The sequence below is a fragment of the Lagenorhynchus albirostris genome, chromosome 15 (assembly GCF_949774975.1).
Source record: "Lagenorhynchus albirostris chromosome 15, mLagAlb1.1, whole genome shotgun sequence".
In the NCBI taxonomy this organism is placed as follows: Eukaryota; Metazoa; Chordata; class Mammalia; order Artiodactyla; family Delphinidae; genus Lagenorhynchus; species Lagenorhynchus albirostris.
This window is the reverse complement of record NC_083109.1, coordinates 46,452,011-46,471,987: the sequence shown is the minus strand read 5'-3', so window position 1 is coordinate 46,471,987 and position 19,977 is coordinate 46,452,011. Positions and strand designations below refer to the sequence as shown.

The following is a 19,977-nucleotide window of genomic DNA, read 5'->3' as shown; positions in this document are numbered from 1 at the left end:
CCACTTTAGTCAAGTGTGGTTGCTTGGAGAGTTTTTAAAGTGATGCTGAATCCTATCCTTTGAACTTTTAAAAATATCGTTTTCCCTTGAACCTGATTATTCTGAAGACACGTTAATTCTGACTTGAGAAAGCAGCGTCCAACAACACAGCAAAGCGTGGCTCTTGTAACAAGCAGTTCCGTAAGTGGAGAAGGTGGGGTGACAAAAATCACAATGGACTTACACAAGACGGAATTTTCCTGTTTGCAAATGGCTTTTTCATGCCTTGGTCCAACGTCCTTGACTGATAAGTGTCCAGTTCATCATGCAAACCGACAAGCCAATTGCTAAAAAGGTCTTTCTCATTTCTGCCAAGAACCTCTCTCTGAGTCTGTGAAATAAAAACGCCACGCGGAAGGCTGAATCGACACCAGCCGTAAGATTAAGTCCAGAGTGCCGTGGAGATCACTGCACAGAACGCCTTCTCCCAAACACCACCACCACCGGACAAAGCAGGAGGGAACAGGCCGAGGGGATAATGCTGCCCAGGCCCCCGGGGAGGGACCAGATGGGACCTAATAGCTCTTTTCTACTACTAATTTCTATGATAATTCCGAGTTGCCACATGGCATATGTATTTTTTTTTTTAACCTAAAGACAGAATATCTGTCAATGAAGTGACCAGGATTTTAATGAAAGGTATTTTTCATGAACTGTATCTATTCACACGTTATATTTCTCACCCACCCCTCACCCCCACTCTCCAGCAACATGTCACTGATGGTAAGGTTGCGAGAAGTACAGAGACAGAGGTCAAACACAATACGCTTATCATCATTACCAATACTAATTAGAAACAGAGATCCTGAGTTTTATTAGGAGGTCAGATGCCTTTCGCAGTGATTTTTTTTTTTTTTTTTTTGCAGTGATTTTATGAAGTTGCCCTAATTTCTTTTTCTTATGGTCAGGGGTCAGGCCTGAATTTAAAGATGACAGCATGCCAACTAATGTTGGAGAAAAAACAATTACGCTAGTGAAATTTCTTCTGTTTTTAGAGAGAAGACCAGAAATGAGAGAAGGAGATATTAATGATTTGGGAAAATGACAAAAGGAATTCCAGCCATTCTTACTGATGAGTTCAAGTACAACTCTGTTGAGGGTGTCTTTCCGTCCTCCCGAGCAGACGCAATGTTCCCCTCCCCCGACCTCCTGGAACACCATTTGTGCTTCTCTGGTGGCACCTGCCACGTTCTTTGATTAATTAGCGTCGTTTCTGGTAGGCACGTGGAGTGACCCCATTGCTTTCTCAGCACCCCACCTTACACACAACAGACTGCAGCAAACAGGGAGGGAGGAGGAGACCGAACTTGGGGAGAAATGCCCCAGGAGGAATGAGCATCTTGTCATAGGCACCACTTCTTAGCATAAACATATGTGACTTGATTATGAAAATCAACTCTTCTAAGTTTGATGTAGCACACAATTATTATATTTAATATAAACTAAGGAAAGGTATGAAAATCATAGTTTTCTTCAACCCAGATTGAAAAAAATTCCCTCTTCCCTCTTCCACCCAGTTGTTAAGACTTACCTCTCACAAGAAGGTGCCTGGAAGCTGGATGCTGGGATGGTTAATACATTACACACTTAGCGCAAAAAGATACAAGCTCTGGTAGAGGGGGATGAGGCACTTCACAGCCCTGCTGGCGTTGATGCAAGTGGCACAGATAAGGCTTGGCAGGAGCTGCCCACTCACGATCGCTCCATCAAACAGGGGCCCAAAAAACGGAACCTGTTGATTCAAGACAAAACAAAACCACTTAATTAAAAAAAAAAAAAAAACCAGTAAAAGTCAAACCAAAGACATGAGAACAGCTGCTTGATGTCTCGGACCTGTCACAACTGCACAGGCTGCCACCCACAGACAGGATGCTAGACCTGGACCCAGTTCCAGGGCTTTCGGATCAAGCCAAGCAGGATTGTTCCACGACGCTCCTCTATTGCGAACTCTTTGGCTAAACTTCTCATGACAGATTGTCACAGTTTAAATACATATAATATGTAATATGTCAGGTAGTAAAGTGCTAAGGTGAAAAAGAAAGGGAAGAGCAATAGGGCTTTTTCTCGGGGCGGGGGGCCCTCCAGTTAGAGGTCGCACAGCCAGGGGCGCTGCAAGCAGAGGACTGGACAGAGGGAGGGGTGACCTCAAGCTTCGAGGACGGCTGACGGGAGAGCATCCCAGGCAGGGCAACAGCAAGTATGATGCCCTGGGTGGGAGCAGAATCCGTATGCTTCAGCAACAGTAAGGAAGCCACGGTGCTGAAGTCGAGTGAGCGAGAGAAAGCACGGAAGGAGATAAAGTCAGACAGGTAGTAAGAGGGGCTGTGAGGGGACTTTTATAGATCTGGATTTCCGCTCTGAGTGAGGCAAATGCCTTCTGGAGGGTTTAGGAAGTGAGGGATATGATCTAACCTGCTTTTTTTTTTGGTCGCGCTGCACAGCTTATGAGATCTTAGTTCCCCGACCAGGGATTGAACCCACACCCTTGGCTGTGAAAGCGTGGAGTCCTAACCGCTGGACCACCAGGGAAGTCCCAAACCTGCACTTTAAAGGTATTGCTCTGGCTGCTATGTTGGGAAAACTGTGAAGAGTGAGCATTATGGAAACCAGTTAGGGAACTACTGTGTGATCCAGGCGAGGGGTGATGCTGGCTTGGATGCCAGTGGTAGCAGGGGAAGTGGGGGGGAGAGCTGAGAGGATTTGCAGAGAATTACTAATGAAGTGGGAGAGAAAAAGAGGTACGGATGATGCCACGGTGTGTGGCCTGACGACCGGAAGGTTGGAGCCACCTTGTCCTGAAAGACTGGCGGGGAGGGCCATGAGCTCAGTGTTAGACGTGCTAAGCTTGAGATGCCTTTTAACTGCCCAGTGGTGATGCTCGAGGGCGGCAGTGGACACATCGAGTGGCAAGCCAAGGGGAAGGCTCAGGCTGCAGATTTGTCAGAGTTATTCACTGACACCTGGTGCTCACAGCCATGAGGCTGGATGTTCAGACAAAATAGGCACGTACAGGGTGGTATGGCCATAGCCCAGGCTGGGTATTCAGATGATCAAGAAAAGGGGTTCAAGAACTACATCCTGTGGCCCTCCAATGTTTAGAGGTTAGAGACATGAGGAAGAATTATCGAATAACGCTGAGGAGTGGCTGCACGTGGAGGAGGAAAACCTCCAATGAGCAGCACTGACCCTGGTACACGGCTGGAATGCAAATGAGTAAAATTCATTAATATTTGAAATAATTTAAATAAACTAATAAATGTGGGTCTCCAGCCTAGGTCTTTTGACTCATGTCAAAGACTATTTATCTGTAGAACACCTTTTCTGTGGTTAGAATTGGGGGAGGGGCTTGGCATACACAGTGAATGAAAGACTATCTTTGCCCGTAGGAACTGACATGAGGAGCTGACACAAGAAAACTATGCACTAATATCCTTCAACAAAAATGTAAGAACCCTTTACAAATTTTTAGCAAATTAAATCCAGCAATATATAAAAAGGACACTGTATCTTGGCCAAAGGGTACTTTCCATTAAAAAAAAAACCAAGGTTGGTTCAATACCTGTAAATCCATCAATGCAATTTACTACATTAGTAGAATAAAGAAGAAAAACCATATGACCTTCTTATAGAAACACGAAAAGCATAGATAAAATTCAACTCTCATTCATGATAAAAAAAAGTAATTCCCAGCAAACTGGGAATAGAAGGGAACTTCCTCAATTTGATGAAAGCTTCGAGGGAAAAAAAATTATGGCATAATTCATGGTAAAACAATAAATGTTTTCTACCTAAAGACCTGAAAAGGCAAGGATGTCTACTCTCACCCCTTTTAGTCAACATTTTTAAAGGTCCTAGTCATTACAACAAAGAAAAATAAAAGAGAGGAAGAAAAACGAAAGGAGCATAAAGATTAGAAAGAAGTAAAGTAATTTTTATTCACAGATAACATGATTATGTCCATGAGAAATCCAAAGGACTTTAACTAGAACTAATAAGTGAATTGTGAAAGGTCACTGTATACAATATACCCTCCAAATAACTGTATTTTTGAATGTTAGCAACCAATAATTGGAAAATGACATTTAAAAATACTATTCATAATGGCACCAAAAACGTCAGATACCTAGAAATAAACTTGACAAAAGATATGCAAAACAACTGTACTTAAAACTACCAAACATTGCTGAGATAAATTAAAGGCAACCAAAACAAACAGAAAGATGTACAATGTTCATCGATTGGAAGTTTCCATATTATAAAAATGTCAAGTCTTCTGAAACTGAATTATAGATTCAGTACAAAACAAATAAAAATTCCAACAAGCTGCTGTTATAGATATGGACAAGCTGATTTTAAATTTACATGGAAATGAAAATACATAGATTAGCCAAGACAATAATAATAAGACATATTACCTGATTTCAAGAAATAATATAAAACCATAATAATGCCTATAACATAATATTGGAACCAGGATAGACAAATATATCAACAGAACAAAATATAGAGTCCAAGAATAGAATCACACATATATGATAATTGATTTGCAATAAAGGCAACATACCAATTTTATGGGGAAGGAAAGTCTGTTTCAATAAAGACACTGAAACAACTGCATAGACATATTAAAAAGTGAACCTTGACCTCTACCTCATACTACACACAAAACTGAGATGGATTATAGGTTGAAATATTAAAGCTAAAACCACAAAGTTTCTAGAAGGAAACATGAAAAAATCTTTGCAACCTTGGGTGAGGCAAGGATTTTTTAGGGTACAAAAGGTACCAACCAGGGACTTCCCTGGTGGTCCGGTGGGTAACACTCTAGGCTCCCAATGCAGGGGGCCCAGGTTCGATCCCTGGTCGGGGAACTAGATCCCACATGCTGCAACTAAGAAGTCCGCAGGCCGCAACTAAAAGATCCCACATGCTGCAACTAAGACCCGGCGCAGCCCAAAAAAATAAAAATAAAAAATAAAAGTACCAATCATGAAAGGAAAAAATTAATTGGACAATAAAAATTTTAAAAATTCTGCTCATCATGAAAGTGAAAAGGCAAGCCACACATATTCCACCAAAGTGTATATATCCTAAATGTTCATCAACAAGAGCATGAATCAAAATTTGTGGCATGTTGACTCAAAAGAATAGTCCACAGTAATGAAAGGAACAAATCTATAACATCATGGGAATGCCCCAATATAATGCTGAGTGAAAGAAACAGACACAAAGAAGTTCATGCTATATAATACTATTCAAAAACAGGTAGAACTAATCAACGTTGACAGAAATCAGAATAGTGGCCACTTTTGGGGAGGACTGGTGATTTCTGGGGGTTGGTAATATCCTGTGTTTACATCTGGGTAGTATTAAATTGTCTACTTTGAGGGGCTTCCCTGGTGGTCCAGTGGGTAAGACTCCATGCTCCCAATGCAGAGCACGTGGGTTCGATCCCTGGTTGAGGAAGTTCCGCATGCTGCACGGCGTGGCCAAAATAAATAAATAAATAAATCGTCTGCTTTGAAGACATTCATCAAGCTGCGCATTTACAATGTGTGCCCTCTTCTTTATGTTACATTTCAAAGAAAATATTTTTTAAAAGACAAGTAAGAATATAGACGATTCCAACAACACAACTGACAAACTCATCCTAATGGACACATACAAAATACAGTTGCAGAAGACATATTCTCTTCAAGCGTGCGCAGAATTTTTTTTTTTAATTGATCATATTCTAGGCCAAGGATATAGCCCATGGGGCCTAATTCCAGCCTGGTGCCTTTTTTGAATGGCCTGCAAACTTAAGAATGGTTTTCACTTTTTCAAATGGTTGGAAAAAAATAGTTTGTGATATGAAACTCAAAATCAGCCCAAAATACAGTCTTACTGGAACATGGCCACCCTCTTCACCTGTGTCTGCTTTCACACAGCAACGGCAGAGCCGAGCAGTTGTGACAGACACTGCATGGGCAACAAACCCTAAAATGTTTACTACCTGGTCCTTTAAAGAAAAAGTTAGCTGGGCCCTGTTCTAGGTCACAGAGCAAGTCTCAAAAAACGTCAAGGGGTTGAACTCATACGATCCGTATTTTGTGCCCAAAGAGTTATTAGTTAAAAATCCACAGCAAAAGGAAAACCAGAACAAATCTCTATGTTTAGAAATGAAGAAATACTTCAAAATAACTCAGGGGCCAACAAAGAATAATAATGAAAATAGTGGATATTATAACTTACATGTTGAAACAGTACTCAGAGGAAATGTGTAGGATTAAATGCTTATATTAGAAAGAACAAAGGCTGCAACTGAATGAGACAGGCATCCATCTCAAGAAATACTGGAAAGCCAAAAGAATAAAATAAACTCGAAGAGTAAAGGGAAAGAAAAAAAAGGCAAAACTAGGCATTAATGAAATAGAAACACAATAGAGAGAATAACCAAGATCAAAAGTTGGTTCTTTGAAAAAAGTCTAATACAATTAATTGATAGGTCTTTGGCAAGATGAATCAAGAAAAGAAGAAAGTACAAATAAATAATATTAAAAATAAAAGGGGGACATGACCACAGATGCTTAGAAAACGTGTATAGCTTTTTATGCCTCTTCATTTGGAAATTTAGACGAAATTGCTAAATTTCCAGTAACATACAACTTAGCTAATATAGATACAAGATAATATATAAAAACCATAATTCTATAAGCTTTAAAGTAATTGAATCACAGTGAAAAAAAACTATTTTAAAGAGGAAAAGCCATCCCAGATAGCTTTACTGGCAAATTCTACAAAACCTTTAAAGAACAAATTATTATTTTAGAGACAATTCCAGTGTATAGGAAAAGGGAAACCAAACCCATTCATTTTATTAGGCTAGTGTAATCTTAATAACAAACCAGGAGCCAATCTCACTCATGAACATGCAGGCAAAAATCCCGGCAAAATTCTAGCCAACCAATTCAATAACATGCAAAAAATAATAAAACATCATGACCAAGTTGAGTATATCCCAGGAATATGTGTGGGTTTTCATTAAAAATCAATCTATATACTTAACGACATTAGTAGTAGAAATGAGAGAAGTCAGAGGATCACCTCAACAGATGTTGAAAACGGTGTTTCATAAAATTCAAAATTCATTTATGATAAAAAAAAATTCTTAGCCATCTTGGAATAGACGGGAACTTCCTTAATCTGTTAAAGAATATCTACTAAACCCTACAGAAACCACTAAACTTAAGGGTAAAACATTAAAAGCTTTACGTATGTAAGAGAGAAGAGTGTCCCCTTGATCACATCTATCAACATCTGTGCTGGAGATGCAAGAAATAGATGCAAGAAATAGAAATAGGAGATTATGAATTAGAAATGAAGAGGCAAAACGGTCATTATTTCAGATGACACGATTATATTCACAGAATCTCCAAAAGAATCTACAGAAAACACTCCAAATTCATAAGAGGGTTTATCAAGGTCAATGGACACAGCGTAAACAGAAAAATCCTACTGCATTTCTATCTACCAGCAACCAATGATTAGAAAATGAAATGAAGAGATACTATTTACAACTGCATAAAAATATGAAGTCCACAGGAATAGATCTAACAAGGAAAGTATACAGAAATCTGTAAAACTTCACTGAGAGACGTTCCAGTAGTCTAAATATAATAAATGGAAGGATGTATCTGTCCATGGACTAGAAGACTCAGCATTTGTTACTTCCCATCCCAGACTGATCTGTGGATTCAACACACCGTATCTGATGAGCTGATTCTAAAATGTATATGGGAATCAGAGAGGCCAGGAAAAGCTAAGACATTCTTGAGGGAGAACAGGGTAGGGGCTGGCCTCATTTTATAGCAAGTTACACCACAAGGTGTAGGAAGCAAGACAGTGTGACAGAGGTCCACTGGACCCAGTGGAGCTGAGTGGAGGGGCCTACATGCAAGAAGATTGTTGAAAACTCATTTCCCATGCTCACTGGGACATACTGCCATGTGAGCGGGGGATACTGACTTATAAGATATGGTATGTCCTTGGAACCAGGAACCAATACATGGTGGCCTTTCTTCCATAATCAGAATACTCACATCTAGGTATAGCGGGGGAAGGAGAGTGCTGCTCCCTTTACTCCTCCTGACCCACATGTAAGTTTTTTCTTTTGCTCCTACAATGCTGGTCTCTGATGTTAGTTTTTAGTATGGAAGGGAGCAGCAACCCTACCAGAAGAAGGCACTGCGGTTCCCCTCAGTTGGAAGGGGAAACTGCCCCTGGTTATCAGGCTCCCCAGATCACTGGACAGCAAGGTAGTACAGGGAGTTCTGGGGTGGCCTGGGTGAGTGGCTCTGCTACACAACGGGGACGGGGAAAAGGGAATCTCCTGCGCACCTCGTCCTGCTCCCACGTCCAACGGGAAATTTATTGGAAGACTACATCAAGTATTAGGCCTAATCACAACCTCAATTCATCACTTCGTCCCTGTTGAGCATGTATATTCACAACCAACTAAAGCTTCTGCATGATGACCAAATCCTGGAGATTAATAAGACTTTCCAAGACTGCTGACAAACTAGATTTCCTTTCCAGCTGCAAATTAGGGGATGCATGTGGAGCCCCTCTCACGTGCTCCGCATTGAAAGGAAGAACAGCTGTGAGAGGAAGCACAAAGCTAGAAAGTACAGCCCCAATGATTTTCTCCTCATCAGGCCCAGGTCTAGTCCAAGGCACTTTCACAGCCAGGTTCTCTTGGCCAGATCCCGTGAAAGCAGAGAAGACTCGCATCTGCAGAGAAGTTCCTGCTGCAACACTGTGCAGCCTAACAGCACAGGGATGCACCCAGTTGCTGGAGCAAGGACAAGGGAGAATCCTTGGGACACACAAAGTGATTGGAAATCTCCATTTGATTTGTGGGAATTAATCTTTCAAGGACTCAGTCGAGACATTTTGGATAATCAACAACTGAGGTCTGTTCCAGTTCCTCATGGATGACCTCTAGCTTCCAGAACTGGAACACTGCCTCGAGATCGAGGCCTGCTGAGCCCCAGCAGTGTGGAAGCTGTAAATGCAGAGTCTGGGTGGTGTGACTTACCCAGTTGGGTCAGTTATGCCTCCCTTTTTAAAAACTAAAGGCATCTGTTCATAACAAAGATACGGCCATGATTTTTGTGCCCAGCTCTTTGACACTGCTTTTCTCATGTAAGAGGTGGGTGACTTAATCAAAGGTCTAGGACGCCGCACATATGCCTGTAAAGTGTACACAGTCCTTCATTAATAAACCTCTGCCCACAGGTGTGAAAACTAACACTCTTCTACTCAGAAAGAGATCCATGCTACTGGGATTCAAATTCTGGACTTGGTTCGGCTACCCAGAAACCAAGTTTGCTACACTTGCACCAACTGTGGACGTATTTGGAGCCCAGGGGCCGTGTGGTCTGCCCTACTGCCCTCACAGACTGGCTGAAAGGTTCAAATGCTATATTAATAAGTGTGGTGCAAACAGTACTGTCCTAATGAGAGGGAATGTGGAAGAATCATATACTTTTGAGATAAGGGTGAAAACTTTAAAAGAAATATAAGGTATGTTTCTGAGAAGGAGAATGTTTATTTCCAAATATTTTAATCTCTGTATATGTATAAATATGTTCTCTAAATATCAGAAGGTAATTTTTGGAAAAAATGGATAATCAGAGGACTCTCAAATTTTGCCTGAAACTTCTGAAGAGTACACAGAATCTTTCTAGGCTGAAAGGGGCAGGGAGATCAGATTTCATCTGTTTCATAGTTACGTATTTGCCTGCTTTGAGGGCTATGGAGGAATACAGGAAAATAAGTGACGGCTCTTGCCCACAGGTAGTTTGCACAGAAGATAAAAATACGTATTCAAGAAGGCAAAAAGATGAAGAGAAAAAAAGAGCTTTAGGGTGAGTACAGACATAACGTTCTGTAGCCAGAGAGAGTCCTCTTCTAGCTGAGAGAAGCCTCGGAAACCTTCCTGTAGGAGGCGGTCATGACCGTGGGTGTCAGCAGAGACTGGTGGTGGGAGGGGAGGTACACCCCAGGCAAACAGTGTAAGACGGGAAGGAAAGGGTGAGGGGGCACTGGCTCTTTTGCTAAGGCAGCTTCCCCACCGCGTACGTCAGGTGTTAATCCAGTTGAGCATTAGTTGGAGTTGTGTGAACAGACGTGACTAAAAGGTTACAGATAAATAAAGAGCAAGGGTGTCGACAGAACCGGGCAACAGCCCGCACGCTGCTGCCGAGGGGCTTCCTGGGTAAGTCAGAGGTTGGGCACTAAAGGAGGTAAGGCAGGAGGGAAGCCTAGACTGTGGACTTGAGAAGACTGAAAAGCTCTGGAATTGGTACCTTGGGAAATGCATGGCGCATCAGAATCACTGAGAGATACAGGAAAATACTGAAGAACAGCCGGGGGACCCAGCTGACAGCAGACTCCGTGAACGCCCAGCAGAAATAGCCAGCTCGTTTTCACAACTCGTTGCTGCTGTATTTGCCCACCTGCAGCCTCTCCACCCACCTAATGTCCTGGGAAACCAAATGCAGGCAACACAGAGCCCCAGGTAAATTTTCTACATTTATTCATGAGATGAAAAGGCCACGATGAAAGCGTGCTCTTCAAGTCTGTGCGTGTCGCTAGGAGATACAACCTGGCAGAGGCCACAGAGCTAACCTGGAGATGGTCTTTGCAAACTAAGTGGTCAGGAACCAAACGCAGAAGTCAGGCAGGGAAGAATGCATGTTTTTATACTCGGAGGGAAAAGCCACATTACAATAAGATGGGAGTAAAGCAAGGGCCTGTGAAGTGAAGAGTAATGGCAATAATGACCACAATCTCTATGAACAGAACTTTGTGAGCTGGAAAATAATGTTAGAATAAGGGGTCAGGAAGGAAAGACACGGAAGAAAAGAGCTCCTACACACGGGCGACTAGGCATGCGGGGAGATGCCCATCCCCCCAGAGAAGCCGTCTGGTTACCTACCCCGAAGCCAGAACCGCCTCATCACCCATGGGGACGGGGGCCATCCCTGGAGATGTGGTCCTACAAGGCTCACACTGAGGGGCAGGCCTTCACGTCTACCAACCAAGGCACCAGGGCGGAGCAGCCCTACCACCGGGGGCACCACGTGCCTTGCCCCAAATCCTGCCTATGAACCGAGGAGAAGAGAACCTATTTGGGGGCGTTTCATGAAAACTGCAAACAACACAGTTTCTCACGTTTCTGACCAGATCCCCAAAGTCAACCTAAAACAACCAAAAAGTTATAATGAACAATGAGAGAATCAAGTGCCAGACTGGAAATAACGAAGGGCCAAAATGAGAGGCCGAAGGGAAAGGAGGGATTTCTGGGCGTGGTTATTCACAGGGCTGTAGGCACCAGGGATGCTGGCTGCACAGACAGGCTGACCCTCACAGGGTCATCCGTGCGTGAGTGAGGTCAGAACCGGTGGTTTCTCAGGGCGCTTCTACCCCCCGTGTCTAGGATTCCAGGACCTGCCAGTTTCCCCCTCTGGGAAGCTCATGATCCCACGATATGAACTTCTGAACTGAGAGGGTGTGTTCTGGCCCTGCATTTGTGCCTGAGATGCCAAAGTGGGTGACAGATACATCGGTTAAAAAATTGCATTTAAGTATAACAACTTTTCCGTTGGAAAAAAGAAATATCAGTTACGTTATTTGTCAGAAAGACTGAGAAGTCCACGGACTGAAAACTTTATAAAAAGTTAAAATGTGTTAAATTCCAAGCACTTCTCATGTGCTCCATGGTCCAGGGTGGGATGTGGAGGGGGAGGCATGGCCCTGTCCTCCAGACATGTACATACGTGTGTGTGTGTGTGTGTATATTTTATATACACTTTACTTCTTTTAGTGTTTGCCCTTGAGTTTGACATATACATTTATAACTAATCCAAGTCCTCTTTCAAATAACACTTACTGCTTCACAGGTAGTGCAAGTACCATATAACAGAATATTTCTAATTCTTCCCTCCCATCCTTATAACACTGCTGTCATTCATTACTTATCCATAAGTTATAATCACTGAATACATTGTTGCTATTACTGTTTGGAACAAAATGTTATTTGTTAGATCAATTAAGAATAAGAAGATAAAACATTTCATTTTACCTTCATTTATTCCTTCTCTAAAGCTCTTCCTTTTTAAAGTAGATCTGTGTGTCTGTTCTGTAATATTTTCTCTCTTTTTTATGAACTTATTGTAATATTTCTTGCAAGGCAGGTCTCCTGGCTACAAATTTCCTAATTTTTGTTTGAGAAAGTCTTCATTTCTTCTTTCACTTTTGAAGAATACAGAATTCCATGCTGGTGGTTTTTATCTTTCAACACTTGAAATATTTTACTTCATTTGCTTCTAACTTGAATGATTTCTGGCTAGAAGTCCAATGTAATACCTATCCTTGAACCTCTATAGTTGTTATTTTTTTTCCTCTGGCTTCTTTTAAGATTTTCCCATTGTTTTTGATTTTTGGTAGTGTCTGTTTGGGCTGCTTTAACAGAGTACTATAGACTGGCTGGCTTATAAACAACAGAAATTTATTTCTCACAGTTCTGGAGGCTGGAAAGTCCCAGAACAAGACATCAGAAGATGGCTGGTACATGGACGGCTGTCTTCTCTCTGTGTTCTCACACGCAGTAAGGGGTAAGGGAGCTCTCTGGGGCCTCTTTTATAAGGTCACCAATCCTACTCCTGAGGGCCCCACCCTTATGACCTAATCACCTTTCTACCCCTACCCCTAAATACCATCACAGTGATGGTTAGATTTCAAAATATGAATTCTGGGGGGTGGGGGGACACAAACATTCAGTCTGCAACGTGCAGTTTGAATGTGATATGTCTAGGTGTAGATACTTTGGTATTATCCTCCTGGGTGTTGTCTACACTTCCTGGATCTGTGGTTTGGTATCTGTCATCAACTTGGAAATTTTTCACATATTATAATTATATATTAAAGTATGTTATATAAAAATATCTTTAAGTTATAATTTCAAATATTTCTTCTGTTTCTTTCTCTTTCTTTTCCTTCTAGTATTCCCATTAGGGGTATATAACACTTTATAATTATCCCACAGGTTTTGAATGCTCTGTTCAGTTTTCTGATCATTTTTTCCCTTTGCATTTCAGTTTTGATATTTCTATTGACATGTCTTCAAGCTCATAGTTCCTTTCCTCACCCGTCCAGTTTATTGGTGAACCCATCAAAGGCATTCTTCATTTCTGCTACAGTGTTTTTGATTTCTAACATTTCCTTTTAATTCTTTCTTGGAGTTTGCATCTCTCTGCTTCCATTACTCATCTCTTCTTGCATGTTGTCCATTTTTTCTATTAGAGCCTTTAGCATATTAATCATAGTTCTTTTAAATTCGTGATTTGATCATTTCAAAATCTTTGCCATATCTGAGTCTGATTTTGATGCTTGCTCTGTCTCTTCAAACTGTGGGGGTTGTTTTGCCTTTTAGTATGCCTTGTAATTTTTTTGTTGAAAGCTGGACATGATATACCAGGTAAAAGGAACTGAAGTAAATAGGCCTTTAGTGTAAGGCTTTATGTTTGTCTGGCTAGGAGTCAGGCTGTGTTTATGGTTTGCTGAAGTTGTAGATGAAGGTGTCAGAGGCTAAAGCTTCCTTGGATGCCTCCGTTTCTGACTCCCCTGTTGTGTCTGGGTTTCTCTAGAGACTTCATGGATAAGGTCTCAGATGTGCAGCTCTTTTGGTTGTTTCCTATTACTATACAAAAGTCTGGCTGATACCATGGTGAGGTGTGGGGGAGAAGTGCTCCACGGACCTGTCATGAGGTCCCTAACCCTAATCCTAACCCTAAAAAGCAGTCCCGTAATCAGTGAGATGGAGCTGTGATAAAAGAATTCATGAAGAAAACTAGACAATAAAAAACCCAATACAACAAACTAATGAACTTCAACTACAGCACAGAAAGTACGCCTCTTGTTCTGGGGGCGCTGGGCCAGTGTCCTGCTTATGGAGGAGTTCTCTACACTCCTGACACCCCAGCCTGCTTTGCCCAGCTTTGGCCGAGGGTGTGTGCAGCCGTGTGCAGGAGATTTGAAAGGCACATGCGTGTCTGCCGAGGGGGTCAGAGAGTGGGCATCGTGGGCCCGAAGGCCTTTCCTGCTGAGGTTACTTGGGGCAGAGGATGAGAACTGTCCTACTTTCTGACACAAAGCGAGCTCTTCCACTGGCCACTCAGGATACATTTACACAGGCTGGCTCTGGCCAAAGGAGGAGGATAAGGCAAAAGCAGGAAGATGTATTATCAAAGACCAACTGAAAAAAAGGGAAAACAATGGCAACTTTTGAGGAAAATCAATTGAGAAGGAATTCTTAATAGCCAAATTGTTGTGAAAGATAAAACAGGAGCTATGAGTTAATAATAGGCTACAGATTTTTTTCCATCTGTACTGAGGCTTATCTTATAAATAAATGTTCCTTATTATTCTTTGGCAACTGTTTGTGGGTGACTCAGATAGTCTTTCAAAACTGGACAAAAGGAATAATATAGATCTCTTGTATCCAGGGAATGCCTCAGATTAGGAGTGGCCATGAATTAGAGAAGAAATTTGATTTTGATATAACATCTGCAAATGACAGCTGCCTTTTCACAAAGTTCCCAGTGTCATTCCTCTACTTTAAAAACTCCCAATAACGATAATAATAAATTACCAAAACAGAACATATTGCAGTAATCCACTTAGTAACATATTTAGTGAATTCTGGTTATTCAGTATTCTCAGTTATCTTTTCAAAATAAATGATTCTTTACGTATTCAAAAACTAACAACTTACTTTCCCTGAGAATGTCCCAAAGTATTTTAAAATGTATGACTTAATCTCAAAAAGGTTATTTGGTTGGGGTTGAGATAAATAAGAAAATTGAACATTTGAAATAAGAGGAAATTTACATAACCATGTTGCAGTCAAACACATTCCCTTTATAATAAAGCCACGCTAGGAAAAGATTTCCTTCCAAACACAGGTGCCAACACTGGCTCCTCTTGGCCTCACATGTGCAGATGCTCTTGTGGCTTCTGGTGCATCAGCCCTAACTAGCATTTTGAGCACTTACTCCAGGGAAAGGTCCTGGGCTAGGTGTCATTCTGGAGACAGACAGACAGACAGACAGACAGACACACACACACACACACACACACACACACACACACACACACACACACACACACACACACACACACACACACACACACACACACACACACACCAGCTGCTGAGCCTGCAAGGGAGCCAGAAACTACCTCAACGGCAGCTTCAGGGCAACTTAGGGAAAGGATGGGCATCTAGGAACACGAGGACCCAAGGAGGGCCCATCCTCTTTAAAGTGTGCTTAGAATCCCCGGAAGGACTATAGACACCCTGGTCCCCAACCTGAATGTTACACCTGAGGAAGTTAAGGTCCAAAGACATTAAGAGACTTGCCCAAGATACCCCCCACTGTGGCAGCACAGGAACTGGAACTTTGCGGTCCCCAGCTCCTATCCTATTACTCTCTCCTGCCTGTGCTTCTTAGAAAGGACTGAGTCATTACCTGTTTTCCTCCCAGGCCCATAACTACCATGGCCAAGTAAGGAGAGTCTAGAGGATGTTAACATGTTTTTCATTTACAAAATGGACACTGGTTGGGGTGACAAAGAGGACGCTTTCCCACAGCTTCCTCTTGCCTTAACTGCTCCTGGTCAAGGCTTCTTCCGCTCATCTACCCTTTGGTCAGATAGTCACCAGCCAGTCACTCATGTGCCTGGAGAGAAACATGACAAAAATGCTAAAACGTACCTTCACGAATTCATACAAGCCAATGTGCTGAGTACCCGTACTGTTTCCAATTACTGGAAGAAGGAAAGTAACACGGGTACCTCCTGCAGTTTGGAGACTTTATGAATCACTTTTCTGCAGGACAGACTGGGCGCTTTAACAAACCCTGTATATCACTCACGTTCTGCCCCATGTGTACGTCTTCTCTGACTACCGACTTAGTAATACAAGTAGGAAAAACCACAAGTCTGACAACAACACATTTCTTTTCCGTGACCAAAGGCTACGGTATCCACATTTATGGAGACAGACTTATCTTGAAAGTAACCTAACAATGGTATTACATTGCTCAGCACACTGATTTTTTTTAAATGTATCTTTTAAAAAGTTCAATGAAAAGCTCAAGAAGGGAGCAGACCCTCTCAGATGCCTGCCTGACACGAACACAGCCGTGGTCCTTCGACATACCGTTTTGCAAAGGCTGTATTATGAAGAGGAGGCGGATTCTGCCAGGCACATAATTTGTATATTTAAGGGAGGTGTATGGATGAAAAAGCGAAATATGTTAAATTTCAAAGGCCTTGGAAGCAGTGCTGTCTGTGAGCTTGTATTACAAACAGCCTCACATTATTACACAGGCTATTAATGAGGCCCAGTGAATGAAAGTACAATTTGAATATGCATGACTCTATCCAGTGAGCAGGACTTTTGTGTACTGATGAGGTTTGTTTTTTTTTTTTTCCCCTCCTAAAGAAGGATTAAAATTATTCTTAGAGAAGTATGGCTACCCAGAGGCTGGTAAAGTGTACTCAGACCACAAAGTCACACCACGTTCAGATAAAAGACACAGGTCCTCCACAGACAGCTCTGATGCTACTTATCATTTTGGAAACTCGTGCACAGCCTGCCCTCCCGAGAAGGAGCTTCCTCAACTTCAAACAGCTGCGTCATGACAATTTCTAAGCAAAAATACTGATTTTGGTGGCGATCCCTAAAAGTAGGCAAGGTTAAATAAACCTTTCAAGTACAAAGCCATCCCTTCCGTGGTAAGGCGCTCTGGTTAAAATACTGGGGAATGGGTGAATTATTGCACCAAATGGCTGAGAATTAATCTCTGCTGACTAGCTGTAATCTAACGAGGCGTCTGTGTCCCCGGGAGCCCGCGGCGCGTCCCTGGCGGTATGCGCAGTGTGTCGAGTCTGCGTGGCACCCTTTGTCCCCGCTCCCAGGCGGCCTTTCCCCTCATTGTTCATAATATCCTCATGCATCTGGGACGCGTGGAATGCATTCATACTAACAGACTTACCATTGTTTTCTCTCTGAAGCTTTGTTGAGCAAAGGCTGCATCGTGGTTACTGATAATTATATTGCTTAATTAATCAAGACAAAAAAAATTTGCAAATCATTGCCTGGTTGCCAAGCAGGGAGATAAAAAATGACAACAATACAAGCTGAAGCAATATAACAAAAGTAACAGCTATCTGATCAGAAATTCTTATATAATGAAGCTATTAATGCTAAATCGGTTAATGTTAACATTGCTCCAGGTGTCTCTACTTAGATGCGAACAAAAAGGCTAACATTATGGATATAAAAGGCCAAATGTTGCCATGGATTCTGTAACCTGATAGAGAGGACAGCCTTTTCATTTGATTAGGGAATGCAATTTAAATACCAGGGACCGAAGCCAAACAAACAGACTTTCCCTCCACAAGCCTCTCGCATTCACCCTGGGGTCAGTGGTTGGTGAACAAAAGGTCAGCCACACTTGCCCTGGAAATGTCTGGATTAATTTTATTACATTGTAATGGTTTGTCCTTTAAATGTGGGGATAACACTAAATTTCCAGTTGGCCATTATTCTCTTCTTCCCTTTAGGCTTTTTGAATTGAAATATTAAGAAAACGATTTGCTCGATTCATCTTGTCAGAATTTATGGCCAAATTTATAAAACTTACACATTTTTTAAAGAAACTTGTTTTCATGCATTATAGTACCTTTTCAAAAATCACTTTGACACTATGAAGTGAACTCAAATGCCTTTTATGTTCTTAATTTACTATAAAAATAAAAGTGACATTTTTAGGACATTAAATGACATTTTAGAGGGCCGTGTTGAAAATGAACTAATAAAGCCAGTTAATCCATACTAAATATTAAAGAAACACATTCTCCAGTTTTGAAAGCTACAGGATACTGAATTTATTGGTTGTCTAATATTAAAATTTTCAGTTTAATTTTTTAAATTAATGTCCTTCACGGACACACGTAAATGTTATTAGCACTAAGAGCCATTTTCTTATACAAACGTGAACACTTCGCACGCACAGAGACTTGAACCAAAGATAACAAATATTTAACACGAAGAACTTTGGCGTCTTTGCTCCCTGAATAGAAAAGAGGGTTCCCTTTATGTCAGGCTTCTCACCAGCCAGAGTAGGGGCTTTTCTGAGTTCAGGAGTTGACTAGCACTGTCATTATTTATTCTATTTTCATGGTAGTAACAACAACAAAGAAAATAATAGCAATAATAATAATAATTATTATTATTATCATTAACACTTAAGTAGCTTTTCCTCTGGACCAGGCACTGTTTGAAGCACCTTCCATTTCTTAGCTCGTTTAATCCTCACAACTTGAACACTAGATTAGGTTATAAATCCCAGGAAATCTTTACCTACTATTTTTAAAGCTTAAAAATAGCGAGTATTTAGAACAGTAACTTTTAGCTCCTGCAGGAGGACAATTTGGAATGGAAATGAAGGTTGTATTTAATATCAAGTCATTTTCTTGAGAAGGAGAGAATTAATACACTAAATGTCTAATTAAAAAACTAAAAAAAAAAAACCCCAAAAAACTCACCTTGTATTAGTAGTTGCAAATAAAATCAAGTCACTGTATCAAGCACTGTTAAACCACCACTAAAGGCAGGGCAAAGACAGAAACGGAAGCCAATCCAGGTCCCGGCACTCAGGCCCTGGATGGTTCTGGCTGTTCCCATGATCGATGCCAATGGACCCGGCTGAACTGATGGGTGGCAAGGCACGTCCACTGTTAGAAGCCCCGACATGGGCCGAGCCATGGAGGCCCAGCTCTTCAGGACTTTTCCACGATCCTTCAGGACTGACCCCCGTTAGCAGCGGCAGAGGCAAGGCTGGATCCAGTACCCACAGCTACCCACAAAAAGCTAGATGTGACAAGGGGCTCATTCAACTCTTATTGTTATTCATCAACATGCCCCAAGTTCTAAATGACAATTTCTTTAAATTATAAAATCTTAAAAACATTTAAAAAACCATACGTGTCTTTACATTATAATTTTCAGAGTCTCAGTAATAAAATACAGAATTCTGTGCTCCTGATGAAAGATTCTTTGAAAATCCCAATTCATATTTAATTCCTATTTACCATGTGTAATTCACATACATGTAAAGTGGCCCCTTTAGCATACTGGTATCACTGTTTTTCAGTAACAGCGAATCATACGGCAAACGCCTGTACCAGCCAGAAGAATAACGCGGCGAAAACGTACCTCGGGTTTCTTCGTTATCGCGATAAAGAACATGTGATTCTTCATGGGGTAGATGATGATTGAAACGTCTCCGAAGGCGGTGGGGATGATCCCCCTGCGGTAGTCCCGGGAGTGTTCAGACCAGATGATGTGGACCTCGTCATTCCCCAAGTGACGGAGCTGCAACGGCAAATTGGCTCCTTATTAATCAGAGCGATAACAGCACTTTAGGAGGGGTCGTGGCTTACAAATTGAATTATTATACACAGAGGCAAAAATAATTCACCACCAAAAAAGGCTACAACACCGATGCCTTCTGTGGGGATTTTAAAAAAGCACAGGTACACGAAGAAAACACAGCTTGCCCTGCTATGAAACACATTGGAACCGAGAGAGAGGCATGTAAGCATCGCAGGTACAAGACCTTTTCCAGGATTTGTTAAAAATTTAATTTTACTCCTGCAGCAAAGCCTGACGCAGTATGTGGCTGAGCATGTTTCTACACAGTGGATGGTGTGAGACTTTTATTCCACGTTACAGTAGAGCTTCATTAGGCTCTGAATTCAATGGTTATTAAGAAAAACAGAAGATGAGTATAAGAGAACAGAAGCCATTATAATACAATC

At 41.6% G+C, this 19,977-nt stretch overlaps 1 protein-coding gene across 6 annotated transcripts in view; it reads right to left on the bottom strand.

The window, feature by feature from the left end:
• The window catches only part of RALGAPA2 (Ral GTPase activating protein catalytic subunit alpha 2), a 281,841-nt gene that overhangs the window by 75,366 nt on the left and 186,498 nt on the right, over window positions 1–19,977 (bottom strand). For all 6 annotated transcript variants that reach the window (XR_009535079.1, XR_009535080.1, XR_009535078.1 and 3 more), the window contains 2 exons: window positions 19,373–19,531; window positions 1,644–1,771 (listed from right to left, as the gene is read on the bottom strand). Coding sequence is in view for 3 of the 6 variants with exons in the window: in XM_060122391.1 (XP_059978374.1) it covers window positions 1,644–1,771; window positions 19,373–19,531 (287 nt within the window). In the remaining 3 variants the exon portion in view is untranslated. The remainder of the gene's footprint in view (window positions 1–1,643; window positions 1,772–19,372; window positions 19,532–19,977) is intronic.